Raw genomic sequence first — 16347 nt, forward strand, 5'->3', positions numbered from 1 at the left:
CCAAGCATCCTACCACCCTCCTCCTCGTCCCATAGCCTCCTCCCTTCTAGAACTGATGATGTTATCTAGTTGGGTCACGAAATGACTGCAAGAAACAAGCTTGGACAGCACCAAGGACACAACGGATTTTAAAAATGTATTATAGCATCAGGTTCTGTGATTATCCATTCCATCAGAAGCACAGGATATTCTCCTGAACAAGGGGCATTTATTTTTATTATGCCTTCTGTCTTTCAATGCATATGTGCCAACATATCTAAGTCCACAGGAAAGTAAATCGTAATGAAGTAAAATACAAGTTCAGGCCCTGATATAAGGAAATAGTAGATATAAGGAAGAAGCGGATATAAGGAAACTGCAGTCCAGGAAGTGGCTTGGATTGCTCTTTCTCTTCCCACCGACAACAAATCCAGCAACCTCGATGAGAGGTTGGCATTCCTCAGGAGGCTCTGCACAAGTGCCAGGCGGTGAGGTGGAGCCACTGAGGCTCCAGATGGACCAAGACCCCCTGACACAAGGAGACCTCCTCCTGAGGAATCCTCCACGGGGGCCAGATGGACATCTGGACCAGGTCTGCGAACCACGGCCATCGGGGCTAGGAGAATGATGACAGCCCTCTCTGTCTCTACCTTCCTCAGGGTCGTCGGGATCAGAGGAAGGGGTGGAAACGCATAGAGTAGTCCGCTCAGCCAACTGCTCCACAGGGCGTCCGTCCCCTCTGCTCCCCGTGCTGGAAACCGTGAAAAGAAGCGTGGGAGCTGTGCGTTTGCCGGGGTTGCAAAGAGGTCCACCAGGGGGGTGCCAAATCTCTGGCAAATCCTCCGGAACAGATCGGGGTGGACCTTCCATTCCCTGTGGTCCACAGTTGCACGGCTGAGCCAGTCGGACTGGTGATTGGCCGTCCCTGAGATGTGCTCCGCCACTATCAATGACAAGTATCTCTCCACCCATGATCCGAGCCTCAGGGCTTCGAGCCACAGGCTCAAGTGCGTGCCCCCCTGGCAATTCACGTGCGCTTTTGCGGCAACATTGTCCATCAGAAGAAGAACATGCTGGCTGGCCAAGAGGTCGTGAAAGTGGTGAAGCGCCAGAAGTCGCCTTCAACTCCAGCCAATTGATATTGTGGCGCAGGTCTGCGAAAGTCCACCGACCCGGCGCCAGCTGGGAGCCTGTCAGCGCCCCCCAGCTGAAGAGGCTCACATCTGTCGTAACCGTGATGCGGTCTGGTTCCCTGAACTCTACTCCCTGATCTAACGCTGGGGAAAGCCACCACCGGAGGGAAAGCCTCACATCTGCTGGAAAGGTGATGAGAACCGCAGAATTGCTGAGCAGTCACCATTGGTAGGGAATGAGCGCCCATTGAAGAGGCCTGGCATGTAGGGGCACCCACGGTACGATGCCGATGCAAGAGACCATCTTGCCCAGGAGACGGGACAGGTCCAAGATGGAATCGGACCTTTTTGCACACACCTGCTGCACCAAGGTCCAGAGGCTCAACCGACGTTCCAAAGAAAGCAGCACCCGGCCTGTCACTGAGTCTATGACCGTCCCGAGATGGAAGAATCTGTGTCGAAGGTGACAGGTGACTTTTTGCAAAGTTCACTAAAAACCCCAGCGTCTGCAGTGTCCGGATTGTGAGATCTAGATTGCGCCATGCCTGCGAGGGGGACTGGGCCTGAACTAGGATGTCGTTGAGGTAGCAGACGAATCTAACCGGAATAGACCGCAGGTGAGCTGCCAATGCTGCCAGGACTTTCGTGAAAGTGTGCGGGGCCAAAGCCAGCCCAAATGGGAGAGCCCTGTACTGAAAGTGGCATCCCAACTGGGAGAACCGGAGATATCTGCGATGACAAGGGAGAATCTGGATGTGTAAATAGACCTCTGTGAGTTCCACTGATGCTAAGTGATCCCCCCTCCTGATCCCCTGAAAAATGGATCTTAGGGAGGCCATCTTGAAACACCTGTAAACCAGATAGGCATTCAGCCATTTGAGGTCGAGGATCGCCCTCCACCACCACACCGAACTCTTCGGGACAACAAAAAGGTTGGAGTAGGACTCCAACCCCTGTTCCACCAGCAAAACTGGCTCTATCGCCTGGATCTCCAAGAGGTGTTGGATGGCGAGATCCATTAGGCGATGCCGCTCCGGGTCCCTCGATGGGGGAAAAGTCCTGAAGAAGTTCGGGGGAGAGGAGAGAAACTCCAGCCTCAGACCGTCCCTCACTGTGGACAGAACCCACGCATCCGAGGTGATCTCCACCCAATGATCCGCAAAGAGACCCAGACGGCCACCTATGGGAAGACTCGGGTTTGAGTCATTTCCCCTTGTGGAAGGGACAGCCGTCCCCCCCCCCCCCGGCGAAAGGGCCGTTTGGACTGGCTCTGAAGACAGTTCCTGTCCTGGTAATATGGGCGAGTAGTCTGCCTATCCGATCTGGGGGAGAAGTACCTCTGGCTCTGATAGTCTGGCTCGGGCGCTCTATAAGAGGGCCTGCAATAATACAGGGCCGGACAGGTCTCTGCCCATTTGGCGTTGGAAGGCAACACTTTTTTCTTATCCTTATTCTCTATCAGGATAGGGTCCAGAGCCTCCCCGAACAAGGAGGAGCCCGAGTAAGGTGTTGCCACCAGATTCCATTTGTTCCTGTTGTCCACCTGCCAATTGTGCAGCCAGAGGAGGCGGCTGGCCGTCACAGATGTGGACAGGGCCCGAGATGCATACTTGACAGAGTCAAACGTAGCATCAGCAGAGAATGGGTCGCGGACATGATCTTAGTAATATCCTGCAGAAGGCGTTCATCAGACGCCAGGATACGGTCCCGTAACTGGCGCAACCATAGGACCGTGGCACGATTGAAATAGGAAGCTGCTGCCGCCGGTTTAATGGCCCACGCAGAGGCTTGGAAATTCTTACGTAAGGTAAGCTCTGCCCGCCTATCCTCAGGCTTAAGCTTATCAGCAGCATCACCCGACACTATGGTCGAGGAGGTTGCCAATGCCGCCACAGGCGCATCCACAGTGGGGACCTGAAGAGCCTGTGCAAAGGCCTGATCTATATTATAGAAACGACGGTCGTTACTCCCTGGATTGGGCAACACCAAAGGCCGTGCCCACTGCTTCTTCACAACCTCCAGAAAGAGGGGGCGCCAGGACCTCTTCCTTATCGGAAGACATAGCAGCAAACATGGTCTGACCTGGGTCCCGTGGCTTAGGAGCCCCAGGGGTGCCCCCCTCTCAATTTAGTGGTAGCCCTAGCCTTATGCAGCAGCGTCTTGAAATGCAAAGGAACAAACAAACCCGGGAAGGCCAGGGGATCAGGAGGAAGAGCCTCCTCATCCTCAGAAAATTCTGCCTCACGCTGGGTCTCCTCCCCCATGACCGACCCTTCACTGACCACAGAAGGGGAACGTGGCCTGGAAACCTCCTGGGAAGAAGCCCCTATCACTAGATCGCTTGACCTGAGACCTCTCATGAGACACCCTGTGGCCCTGAGAACGGGCCTCCTGTTGGCTCATGCCTATGGCAATGCCCCGAGAGATGACAGAAGCAATAAGCCTCCTGATACTCTCAGGGAGAAGATCCAGATCCTCCAGGTCCTCAACAGTGGGCCTCTGTGGTTCAACCCCATGGGGGGCCAAAACGGGGGGGGGGGAGGTAATCTCTAGAAGTGCCCTCCAAGGGATCCCCCCAAACATCCCTGACTGACTCAGGAGAGGGAGGAGGGGATGGAGAACCTTCCTGCCTGTTGTGTATGAAAGGCCTGGCAGGGGACCCTGGAGATGAAATGGAAGGGCTAAAGCCCCTGGCAGGCGATCTGGATCTGTGTAATGGACTAGGCCTGCTGGCTCAAGCCTCCTGTTGCCTGCCTGTGGATTGCCGGACTGTAGCCCTGGAAGGGCACTGGGAGGCCAGGAGCTTAGAAGTAGACGCTCTGGTGCTGGGCTTGGGGTCACTCTCCTCCGCCCCCATGTCCTGAAGCTCCCCTGGTGAATTGGGCCCAGCTGCAGCCCTGGCGGCCGCCATCGTACTCACAGTCAGGTGTCAAGCGGTAAAGCCAGTAAAGGCCCTCAGGCACTGCGGCTGTGGGAGGTCCTAGGCTGCTTCCGGCTCCAAAAGGCTTCCCCCGGCCTTGATCGGTGGCTGCGATGCTGGGGAGCTGTTCTGGCAATCTGCGCCACACCAAAGATGACCGCCGCCTCGTGTCAGGCCTCGTGGCCACCCAAGATGGCCACCGCCACCCAGAGCTCTGTTGCGCAATTGCTGCACGCCTCCTCTCTGCGCGATCGCCGGTTGCCTCCTCGCCCGCTGAGGTGGCAGCACTTTTGGTAGAGTGCGCGGTGATGCCCTCAGGAACCTGGAGGCCTCGTGCCTCGTAGGCTTTGGAGATGGCCGATCTGATCCACCTGCTGATGGAGGCTGGGGAAACCTTGGCTCCCCGGGTGGACGTCTGGAAGGAGACAAAGAGCGCCTCAGAGCGTCTGAAGGGGGCCGTGCGCTTCAGGTAGATGCGCAAGGCTCTTCTGACATCCAAGCGATGCCAAGATTTCTCTCTATCCCTGGTCGGCTGCGGACAGAAGTCCGGCAGAACTATTTCTAAGCCTCTGTGAAAGGGAGAGTTGACCTTGGGCATGAAAGCGGGGTCCAGTCTGAGGACGACCCGGTTGTCTAGGAATGAGCAGAGGTCCCTTCTGCTGGAGAGGGCGTTAAGCTCTGATACCCTCCTGGCCGACGTGATGGCAACCAGGAAGACTACCTTGAGGGTCAGGAATTGGAGGGAGACCTCTCTCAGGGGCTCGAAGGGAGCCTCGGTCAGAGCCTGGAGGACCGTGGGAAAGTCCCAGGTAGGGAAACGATGGACCACAGGGGGCTTCAGATTCGTCGCCCCCTTGAGAAAGCGCTTTAGGACAGGGTGCTGGGATAAAGGCGGGGCGTCCACACCCCCCAGGACAGTGGAAAGGGCCGAGACCTGCCTCCTCAGAGTGCTAGGGGCCAGACCCTTCTCCAGACCTTCCTGCAAAAAATCCAGCACCTGGGGCACGGAAGCCGCAGCTGGGACAATGTCCCTCGCTCGGCACCAGTCCGCGAAGGCGAGCCAGGAAGCATTGTAGATGCGAGTTGTGGACTGCCTCCTGGACGCCTCGATGGTCCTAATGACCTGCGCGGAATATTGGGCCTCTCTTAATTGTTCCCGCTCAATCGCCAGACGGTCAGATGGAGCCACTCCGGGTCCGGATGCTCCAGGGACCCCTGGAGCAGGGTTACCTCCCCCTGCGGGATCCTCCAACGGGGGGCTGAGGACAGATCCACCAGGTCTGCTAACCAGGAGCGGCGTGGCCAGAAGGGGGCTACTAGGACCATCTCTGCTCTCTCTGCCACTAACTTCCTCAGGACCCCGGGAATGAGGGGAAGGGGGGGAAAGCGTAGAGGAGGCCGGGCGGCCAAGGGCAGCGCATCGCGTCCGTGTCCATGGCGCCTCTGGCTGGGAACCTCGATATGAAGACTGGCAGCTGGGTGTTCGCTGGGGTTGCGAAGAGGTCCACTGTTGGACGGCCGAACCTCCTGCAGATCTGTTGGAAGACGGCGGGATGGAGTTGCCACTCTCCGTTGTCGACTGTCTCCCTGCTGAGCCAGTCTGCCTGCTGGTTCTCTATCCCGGAGATGTGCTCGGCTCTGATCGATCGGACGTTCCTTTCTGCCCAGTTCCCCAGCCGGAGGGCCTCGTTGCGTAGGGCCTTGGAGTGGGTACCTCCCTGTTTGTTCACGTGGGCCTTGGCTGCCACGTTGTCGGTCAGGATCAGGATGTGGTGGTCGGTCACTGCGGTCTTGAAGTGGCGTAGCGCCAGGTGAATGGCTCTGAGTTCCAGCCAGTTGATGTTGTTGCGTAGATCTGATGTCGTCCAGCGGCCCTGGGCTATCCGAGATTCCAGGTGCGCTCCCCAGCCAAACAGGCTTGCGTCTGTCGTGAGGACCATCCTCGATGGCTCCCTGAATAGGGACCCCCTGTCCAGAGCTGGAGTCGTCCACCAACGGAGAGAGAGGCGCACCTGGGGAGTCACGAGTACCTTGAAGGTGGCGTCGCTCGTCCCGGCTCTCTGGTGTGGGAGCAGGAACCACTGGAGCTCTCTGGCGTGGAGGCGAGCCCAGGGCACGATCTCTATGCAGGAGACGAATTTCCCGAGAAGCCTGGAAAGAAGAACTACAGGGACAGAACATGATTTGCGGATCACCTGCACCAGCCGAACAATGCTGTCCCTACACTCCTGAGAGAGGGAGACCTCTCCCGACACCAAATCTATGATGGCCCCTAGGTGTTGGAGCCTGGTAGCAGGAGCTAGTTGGCTCTTCTCGATATTGATCGAGAACCCCAGGGACTTTAGGGTATCGATGGTGAGACCTAGGTCCTTCTCAGCTCTGGCTGGGGACCTGGCTAGGATTAGGATATCGTCCAGGTAGCAATGGAGCCGAACCGGGAGGGAACGAAGGTGGCCCGCAGCCAGAACCTTGGTAAAGGTTCTGGGGGCTGAGGCCAGCCCAAAGTGGAGGGCCCTGTACTGGAAATGGTTGCCCTCATGGGAAAACCTCAGGAACCTACGATGCTCGGGGGCGATCCTAATGTGAAGGTAGGCCTCAGTGAGGTCGATGGAAGCCAGGAAGTCCCCTTGCCGGATACTCTCTAGGATGGATTTAAGAGAGGCCATCTTAAACCTACGGTAGACTACCCTGGAGTTGAGCAGCTTGAGGTCCAAGATGGCTCTCCACCCCCCTGAACTCTTGGGGACCAGGAACAGGTTAGAATAAAAACCTGAACCCTTCTCCCCCTCCGGGACCCTCTCTACTGCCCTGATGTCCAGTAGATGCTGGATGGCCTTGCCCAGTAGGGCCCGTTTGGCCGGATCTGAAGAGGAGGCAAAGGTTCGGAATCTATTCGGGGGCTGCGCGCGGAACTCCAGGTGGAGCCCAAGCCTAACGGTTTGGCGGACCCACTCATCCGAGGTGACACGATCCCAGGCATCCGCAAATAGGGAGAGGCGACCACCGATGGGATGATCCCGGGACGGATCATTTGAACCTGCGGAAAGGACGGCCACCCACCCCTCGAAAGGGCTGCTTGCCCTGCTGTTGGCCCCTGAATCTGTCTCTGGGGAACTGCCTATCCTCCTGCCTGGGAAACCTGGACGCCGTGTACCTCTGATTCTGGAAGTCCGAATCTGGTGGGCGATACGTCGCTCTCCTAGAATAGGGAGCCTGTCGGTGCTCTGAACGCCTGGTCGTGGTGGGGAAGACCTTACGCTTATTCTTGTCCTCCACAAGAATGGGATCCAGCGAAGAACCGAACAGCTTGTCCCTGGTGTAGTCAGCTCCTGCCAGGTGCCACTTTGCGCGAGATTCTGCCTGCCAGTGGCACAGCCACAGCAGGCGCCGGGATGCTACAGAGGACGATAAAGCTCTAGAGGCATACTTAACCACATCCAAGGTGGCGTCAGCTGAAAACTGGGTGGCTGCCAACACCTTTGAGATGTCCTGCAACAGGCGCACTTCTGAGGCCGGGGTCCTGTCTCTTAGTTGCTCCAACCATAGGACTGTGGACCTGTTAAAGAAAGAAGCGGACGCAGCCGCCCTAATAGCCCAGGTTATCGCCTGAAATGACTTACGCAACACCATCTCTGCTTTCTTGTCCTCTGCTTTGAGACAGTTAGCAATGTCTCCAGTCACTACTGCGGAGGACGAAGCCAAACCGGCAACCGGGGTGTCCACTGGTGGTACCTGCAGAGCTTGGGCGAAGGTAGCGTTAAGGTTATAAAATTTGCGTTCATTGCCCCCTGGTGTAGGGAAGGATCCTGGCTTAACCCACTGGGATTTAAGCACCTCTAAAAACATTTCAGGAGTAGGGATCTCCTCCTTCTCTGCCGGGGGCCTGTGGAAAGGACCCTTTTTTCTCCCCCCACCAGTGCTGGGGGTGGAAGTCGCTGGAGCGGGCTCTGTAGGAGAGTCCAGGTCCGCAGTGGCTCTGGCCTTACGCAGTAAGGAACTAAATAGGGAGGGAGGGAACAGCCCGGTAATATTGGGAGCCTCCGGGTTCTGGGCATCCTCATCCTCCGAAAATCCCACCTCCTTCAACTCTCCCTCCTCCAGTTCCGAGGTCTCGCTGGCGGTGGAGGGGGAGGGAGACCTGGATTCCCTGGGATCAGAAAACCTGGGGTTATCCTGGTGGCCTCTGGTGGGATGTCGGGAAGACCATTTTCTGGAACTCTGGGACTGGAGTTGCATCCCAGAGGTTATCCCCTGGACTATAGCCCTGGCTAAGACCTCCTGAAAGCTTGCAGGGAGCTCTGGGAGAACATGGTGGAGATCTGGGGGTTGTAGCCCTTCCCCTGGAGCAGGAGACTGGGGGGGGGGGGGCAGTCGGTTCCTAGTAGGGCTGGGTGCCCTGCGCCCAAAGGGGTCTCCCCGTGTCTCCGACGGTTGGGCAGGTGAGAGGGGGGGGGGTGATAGAGAGCTAGGCCCTCTGCCTGAGCCCCTAGGTGAGCCTGGGGATCCAGCCCTGGCCTCTTCCAGGGCAGGGAGTCTGCGAGGGGAGCGGGATCTGGAAGGAGAAGGGCTGATGGTGGCCCTGAAATTTCTCCTAGAAGCCCTGGTGGCCCTCATTTCCTTAGAGGAGGTCTCCTTCCTGGCGGCTCTGGAGTGGCCTTGCCTAGCGGAGGACCTTCCTCTGGTGACTGGGGGCCCCTTGGAAGTCCCCTCTCCCGGGTCCGAGTCCCCTGGGGATCTAGGCCTGGTCCCCCTGCTCCTCGTCTCTGCCATGTACTCACAAGTTCGTTGATCACCACCTCCTCCTCCTGCCGGCCTCCTTGCTGCTGTGCGCGTGCTTCTTCCCAGCTCCGCGCTCTTCCTCGCAGTTCCTGCCGCCGATCTGCGGCCCGAGCGCCGGCTCTCCACAGCGTTTCGGCCCTCCCCGGATCACCGACGGAGTTCAGGCCTCTAGAAGCCTCTTCCGGCTTCGGTGGAGTCTTCTGAGCACTCTCGGCGTCCGTAGTAGGATCGCCGGTCACGCGCTCTCCCACGTGCTCTTTCAAAATGGCGGAGGTGCTAAGATGGCGGCCGCCGATCTGCGGCCCGGTTCTCTGCTGCTCGGGTGCGTTGGGAGCCGATCCTTCGGTTCCTGGCTCAAACAGCGTCCCGCGAAGCTCTCCTGTGAGGCGCGCCGCCGCCTCAGTGGTCCTTGCGGCGTGGGGCTTCTCCCCCTCTTACGCAGCCGTCCGGCCGCCTGGGGGCTCGCGCTAGCAAGCGGAGATGCTTTGGAGCTAGCTGCGATGAGCACGGATGAGGAGGGGTGAAGAAGCAATCCGATGAAGAGAAATTGAAGCTCTGTGAACAAAAACCCTGAAGTCTTCGAAGTGAGGGAGAGTCAGGAAAAAACACTCCTTCTGGGCCGAAGGCTGAGGTTAATCTGGGAGGTCAGAGGAGGTACGGAGGTGTGGCCTCAAGATTTACCTCAGCCTCCAGGGCAAAAGGGCTGTGTTAATACCCATGTGTGACTCCTCCCACGCCTCACTTCAGAGACTTTAAAATATCCAATTAAGCCAAATCCAAACAAGGTTAGTCTTAGTTTTCCCAAGCAAGAGCCAAAAAAACACAGCCTGCTGGACCAAAGACTGAAGGAAAACTGGGAGCCAGAAGGAAGGAGGAGGTGTGGCTAAGAAATTCCTTCAGTCTCTGGACCAATCAGGCTGTATTGATACCCACACGTAGCCCCTCCCATATCACACACAGGAAAAATGAGAAAGCTTCATCTGTCAGTGCCATTAACATACTTCTGCAGTTGGGATCTTTAGGTATCTCCCTATACTCCAAGACTTCTGACTCCTCCATGTGGACTTCTTCCCCTTGGTCCATCTGGGATAGGATATCAGGCTTGGAAATAGCATGATCTATACCATAGGAAAGGAGACAGTTTGTTAGGAAACCAGGCCATTTGAGCAACTGCACAGAGGATAACTCAGTCAACATATAGACAAGAGATCAAAGTCCTCACCCAGCGAGACCAGCATGTCATAGTTGCTCCTCATGACAGTTCTATAAAGCTCTCTCTGCCATTCTTCTAGGTTCCTCCATTCCTGCTCATTGAAATGGACCGAAGCATCACTGAAGTTCAAGGGCACCTAGAAAAAGCAAGATGGCTAAAAAAAATCACTCTGCATTTTCCATCAAGTCAACCCCATTTCCCTTCTGCATTTTCATACTAGATCCTGAGCGAAATCCTAATCTTCTCTTCGGTTCTAAAAACTCGCAAACCTCTAGCTGGCAACATATTTATTGATCTATGTAGAGAATTTGTATGGCCATCCACTCACTCTTATGGACTCTAGGCAGCTTACAAACAATTAAAATGACCAGCTTTTAAGCAAGCAGTATGTTCTTTGACAGACTACAGTTTACAGCTCCAGAATCTGAAGATGCCTAAAATCCAAATAACTCCATCTGTCGTCATTTTTTCCTTCCAGTCATAAACTGGAGAGTGGATGATCTTCCTGTTTTCAACTAGCTAATCTGTCTTGTCCAAAATCAGAGCAAACTGTGATTCACTGCAAAGATACCCTGGCTTCTCATTGTAATTTGGGCGAGATAAACCATAATGCTAACTGAATTCCACAGAATTTCTTTCACAGGCTGAGCTGTAAGGCAGAACTGAACTTTACGGATGATGGTTCATCTACAAGTCCAGTCAGGCTTTGTAGCCTCCTCCCAAACCATTTCTGCTGAGTCCCGACTCTTCTCTGAATCAGGCCACTCCAGTGGGACAGAGGTTACCTTAGGGACTTCTCCTTTAAATCCTGGAGGAAATCGCAAGATCCAGAAGTTCGGATTCTTCAACAGACTCTCAAGGTTCTCCAACCTCCGCTGCAACAGGCTGTTCTCCTCCAAGATGGTCCCCAACATGGCCAGTTTGCTCTCCAGCTGGCTCCCCATTTCCATTACGGCTTTCTCGCAGCCCATCCACTTCTGCTCAGCCGCCACCATTCTCTGCTCCAGATGGAGCAACTGGGCATTGGGGGGATCCATCGCAGCCTCCTTGGCTTCTCCGGCAGACATGGCAGACCCAGCAGATGTTTCCGAGTTCTTGACCTTCATTGCCCCATCCCACGCCGGTTTGAAGTCTCTCAAGGCAGAAGGGAGGCCAACCCGGATGCCTTGTACCCCGCAGCTCGCTTTTTGGGGTAGAGGGAAAGAGGAATTCGCACAGAACTCTTCTCCACCAAATTCAGACATGTATCATTTCAAGAATTGCAAAGTTCAACTGGGCTACTTGTCACCTGCTGCTAAGATTTAACCATTTGCATTCTGCTTGAGAAATTTAAGTCATCCAACCCCGGTCCCTAAGTTTTCCAGTTCCCATTGTTTAGATCAGGGGTGTCAAACTCGCGGCATCATGGCAGAGACCGGAAGTACCTCAGTGAGACAGACAGAAAAACGTGAGCTCTGAAGATCCTCACAAAATTTATGTCTGACAAACCGATGCCGGGGATCCTTTTGGATCAGAACGTTTCTGGAGGAAAAGTGTAGAAGGAACTGTGTCTCATTAGACTCAAAGGTATGCAACAGGTTCGTCGTAGGTCAGAGATTAGCTCTCTGAATCAGCGTTGGGGGAGGCAGCATGGCTGCTATCAAGCTGAAGCTTCTGGACTAAGCATATGAGCAGGAGCGGTGTATGAAAGGCATGTGGAAATCTGCTAAGATTTAAATAACCAACTGCCACAAATCAGAATTTGGAAAAGGCAAAGAATCTTGTGAGTAGAAATAATATTGACGGATAGATTGGGATTTTGATGGAAAGAAAAGAAAGAAGGAAAAAAACCTGTGGTTTAAATCATTAAGCCCAAAGAGAACTGCTTGTTTTAAACAACTTGGAGACAGAAATGAGAAAACAGAGAATGGACTAACCCAGCGATGGCGAACCTTTTTTGGCTCGCGTGCCACAAGTGGGGGGAGCGCAGGGGGGTCGTGTGCGGGCGTGCTGCACCCATAATGCAACGCGCGACCCTCCAGTGCGCATGCACGCACAACGTGTGACCCCCCCATTTTTACATGCTTTTTATGCCCTGCCCAGGCTCCAGAGGCTTTATAGGAGCCTGGGGAGGGCGAAAAGAGCCTCCCCCGCCCCCCCAGAGGCCCTCCGGAGGCCCTCTGGAGGCTTTAGGGACCGTCCAGAGGCTTCCCTGAAGCCTTCGGAACGCTTAAAACCACCCTCCAAGCAACCCGGAAGTCACTTCCGGTTTGCTCGGAGGGTCGTTTTAAGCGTTCCGAAGGCTTCAGGGAAGCCTCGGACGGTCCCTGAAGCCTCCGGGGGGGGGGAGGCTCTTTTTGCCCTCCCCAGGCTCCTATAAAGCCTCTGGAGCCTGGGGAAGGCGAAAAATAGCTTTTAAAAAGGTGAACACAGCTGGCCAGCGCACGCATGCGCGCTGGCCAGCTGACAGGGCAGCGCCTTGCGTGCCCTGACAAATGGCTCCGCGTGCCACTTGTGGCACGCGTGCCATAGGTTCACCATCACTGGACTAACCCATTGAAATACAAACTTTGAATTTGAAAAGATTGTGTCTTTAAAAGAGATTAATTGACAATTGGGAACTTCACAGAGCTTCACAGAGGGAAAGAAGAAGGAGGGGAGCTAAAAATACACCAAGGAGACTTGCTTTGTTCGAGTTTGTTCTAATTTACATATCTTCAGCAACTCTAATCAATGAGAGGTGGAAAGTAACAAGAAAAAAAAATCAAGGAAAAGCACTATTTTCTCCGTTCATGATTCTATTTTGCCTGGATTTAAAACTGGATTTAAAAATATCAAGCTGTATTGCTGGAAATCATCAAGTTGAAAGAATATGGAGCCATTTGCCGGAGGGAAGAATAAAGAAAGTGAAGTGATTAAGATGTCTCCCCCTTCTCTTCCACTCCATTTTAACTGAATTGGAATATAAGTCGGATCAGAATTGAGAAATAAGGAGAAACCATGGAACTTAAATTATAATTAACTGTATAACTAACTGTAATTTTTGAACTGGACATTATGGAAAGGTGGGAATTTGAAGAAATATGTGAAATTATAAAAAATATGCATAAATCATTAAAATTAAGCTTAAATAGAATTTTGAAGTTAGAAATTGAGGAGAGGCAGGAAATGAGGGAAGAAGAGGGGGAGGGTAATAAAATGGTAGAAACAATGGAAAATAAAAAGCAGACTAAAGATTTCACTGGGTTTGACAGTGGCACAGGGAAAATTGAAAAGGGAGGATATGTCTCAACAAAGAAAAGGGAAGGGACAGGAATAGAGAAGAAACAAGAAAAAAAGGAGCGATAAGAAAAAAGAGGAAGAGAAGACAGGGAGACAGAGGATATGTCAAAAGAGAAGCAGCAGTGGGTGGAGAAGGAAGAAGATATACCCAGTAGGAAAAAAAAAGCAGTTTAGAGTTTGGGATAAAAGGCTCACTACGAAGAAATCAGATATTTAGAAACTGTTATGTGGAGAATATAAAGTAGAGGTATGTGATTTACTCTTTTACATGATAATTAAACAGTTGCTAATTGGTTGAACATGATAATGGAAAGATAATTAAATATAGGTTAAAATATATAAAATATGGAAATATATAGAACTTCTAAAAAGATGAACAAAAGTGAGGTGCATATTGCTTGTTATTTTATATAGTAGATCAACGGAATTGTAATAAGCATTAAATAGCAAGGATTGTAATTTAAAGACAATTAAATGTAAGCTAAGTAAAGATATGGAAAAATGGAGGGGGAACTTGAAATATACTTATAATGGAAAATTATTGAGATTATAAAGGCGGAACTAAAAATTTGGGCGGTGTAATGATGTATATACAATATTATGATGAGAAGAGCTGGAAATTGTAACGAGGTCCACATTTCGGCCAAAAATAAGTTGGGGGGTGGGGTGTTAAAAATATAATTGGTATATATGTATACTTTTTTTTTCTTTTAAAAAAAAGGATATATGTTAAAATTAAAGATGCTTATTGAAATGAAATTATAAATATCATCAACATAAAATGAAGCCCGCTCAGAGGCTGAAATACACCATGTAAATGAGGTGAAGAGTGTGGAAGAGAGAAGTAAGGGGAAGAAGAGAGGGCGTGTGTGTGTGTGTGTTCACTAAACCGGGGGTGGCCACGGCCAGCGTGTGATACATCTGGCCCGCATATTTGACACCCCTGGTTTAAAGTTTCTAGTCCTCATGGCTGGACATTTGCTCGTTAACATTCAGGAAACATTAGGAAAGGCCTGCTACCAGCATGGCCACATAAACCACAACTCAAGTTTCTAACCCTCTTCACTCAGAAAATACAGTCTAATCAACTGACCCCACCGCCACTGACGTGCTCCCAAAGACTGGGTGACTACAACTCCATTACAGCCAATGACAAAGGACCAAGAACAGTTGAGAATGCTCTGCTTAATATATTAGAACAGAATACTTCATGGATGTCAAATGCATTTCACAACTTTTTTCCCTTCACGGAGCTGGGGTGGACGTGACCTGAGCATGACGCATCTGGCCTCCGGGCCGCCAGTTTGACACCCCTGGCAATACTTTATTTGGCCAAGTGTGACTAAGATACACAAGGAATTTGTCTCCAGTGCAACTTAAGTTGATGGAAAAGGCCCTGGGAGATCCGGGTTCAACTTCACTCACTCATCTAGCCTACATTATAGGGTTGTCGTAGGGAAAAACTGGAATCACATGGGATATAAATGCGGACGAAGGGCACCTACCTCTCTTCCTATGGCAGAATAACCAACCAACAGAAAGGATTGCGGGGGGGGGGGAAAGCCCATCGGACAAGACTTAGACCTATGAGCTGTTTGTAAATGGAAACAAGAAAAAAAGGCAGGCTGAAAAAAAAATCTGCATTTTTCCAGAACCCTACATATAACCCTCCTTTACTCGGCTGGATCTATCATTGCAACTGATGCCTCGCTGAACGACCAACCCCTACCTTTTCTCAATGGAAAAAAAAACACCATTCCCAGGGCAGATCATTTACAGAAGGCCAAGCCAGGAAGAGACTTTGGAGGTCTTCTAGTCCAGCCCCACCCTTGGAAGAAACGCTAGGACAAACCCCTTCCTTCAAAAGCTTGAAACCCTGCCCACAAAAAGGGGGAAGGGGGACAGAGGAGCGCAGGACTCCCGGAAGGGGGGGGGGAGAGTCTAGATTCGGACGTAAAGGCGAGGACCTGCAAAGCCAGGCGAAACAAAAATCCCCAGCCAAAAAGGGATTTCCGGGAAAGGTCACGCCGCCAGGATCAATCGGGCAAGACGCACCAGATGGATTCCGCGCAAAAGGCACCCGGGACCCCTCGAGGTCTTCTAGAAGCGCCCCCTTCCCGCACTTTGGGGGGCGGGGGCCTTGCAGGGGAAACGCCACCACCCCAATTCTTCTAGACGGGGTAAACCTCATTACCGAACGGCGATCCCAGAAGACCCCACCCTGCCCGCCGCGGAGGATTCTGGGAAGGCATCCGGAGGGCGCCCGTTGCCGACGAGCGGCTGGCTCCCGAGCCGTAGACCCCCCCCTCCCTCCCTCCCTCGGGTCTGGCGACCCCCGGTTCCCCCCCCCCCTCTCCACCCGCGCCCCGTGTTGCGCTACCTGGCCGCGCCCGCCCGCCCCTCCCCCGCTCGGACGTTCCTGCGGGGCCGCCTTTGTCTCGACTGCCGCAACGCCGTGCACTCGGAAGGCTGGCCGCGACGCGCGCATGCGGCGGGCCCGTCCAGAGAGTCGAGGCGGCGAAAGAGCTTCTCTTCTTGAGAACTCGGACTAGCGCCGCCCTAACGGTCGGAAGAAGATCGCCTGGGACCTAAAGCGCTTATACCAGATAGTCCTTGACATACAACCGAAAATGTGTGTTGTTAAGCAAGACAGACCTTCATTCCGTGAGTTTTGTCCTGTTTTACAACCTTCCTTGCCGCCATTGTTCAGCAAATCGCCATGGTTGATAAAACTCAGGAACAACAGTCATTAAGTGAGTCTACCTTTCCCATTGACTTTGGTCGCCAAAGAGGATCAAAAGGGGAACTCGGGGACACAGTGACCGTCATAAGTATGAACCAGTGGCCAAGTGTCTTGAATTTCGATCCCGTGACCAAGATGCTGCTTACAAAGGTCATAAGTGTGAATCATGGTGTTGGAAGAAATGTCCTTCTGGGTTCAGCTCAATGGTGGGTTCCGGATCCCGTTGCAACCAGTACGGTTGCAACAGGGCCCGGTGTCATCCACCTGAACGTGCACGGCTTACCATCCAGCGACGCCTCCATGAGCCTCCGCAACGCTC

General features: G+C 53.2%; 1 protein-coding gene across 2 annotated transcripts in view; it reads right to left on the minus strand.

The window, feature by feature from the left end:
• LOC309400506 (uncharacterized protein) overlaps window positions 1–16143 on the minus strand; it is a 128583-nt gene extending 112440 nt beyond the window's left edge. Inside the window, exons 1-5 of one of the 2 annotated variants that reach the window (XM_081969040.1) lie at window positions 15666–16143; window positions 14791–14876; window positions 10810–11207; window positions 10034–10160; window positions 9813–9929 (exon numbers count right to left, since the gene is read on the minus strand). In XM_081969040.1, coding sequence (XP_081825166.1) covers window positions 9813–9929; window positions 10034–10160; window positions 10810–11130 — 565 coding nt within the window. In that variant the 5' untranslated portion in view covers window positions 11131–11207; window positions 14791–14876; window positions 15666–16143. Of the gene's footprint in view, window positions 1–4032; window positions 4448–5487; window positions 6197–7186; window positions 9747–9812; window positions 9930–10033; window positions 10161–10809; window positions 11208–14790; window positions 14877–15665 lie in introns of those variants that run through there. The other variant, XM_081969039.1, reaches the window with a different exon arrangement.
• Window positions 16144–16347: the final 204 nt, after the last annotated feature.

This window comes from Natrix helvetica (genome assembly GCF_964273705.1).
Source record: "Natrix helvetica genome assembly, chromosome: W".
In the NCBI taxonomy this organism is placed as follows: domain Eukaryota; kingdom Metazoa; phylum Chordata; class Lepidosauria; order Squamata; family Natricidae; genus Natrix; species Natrix helvetica.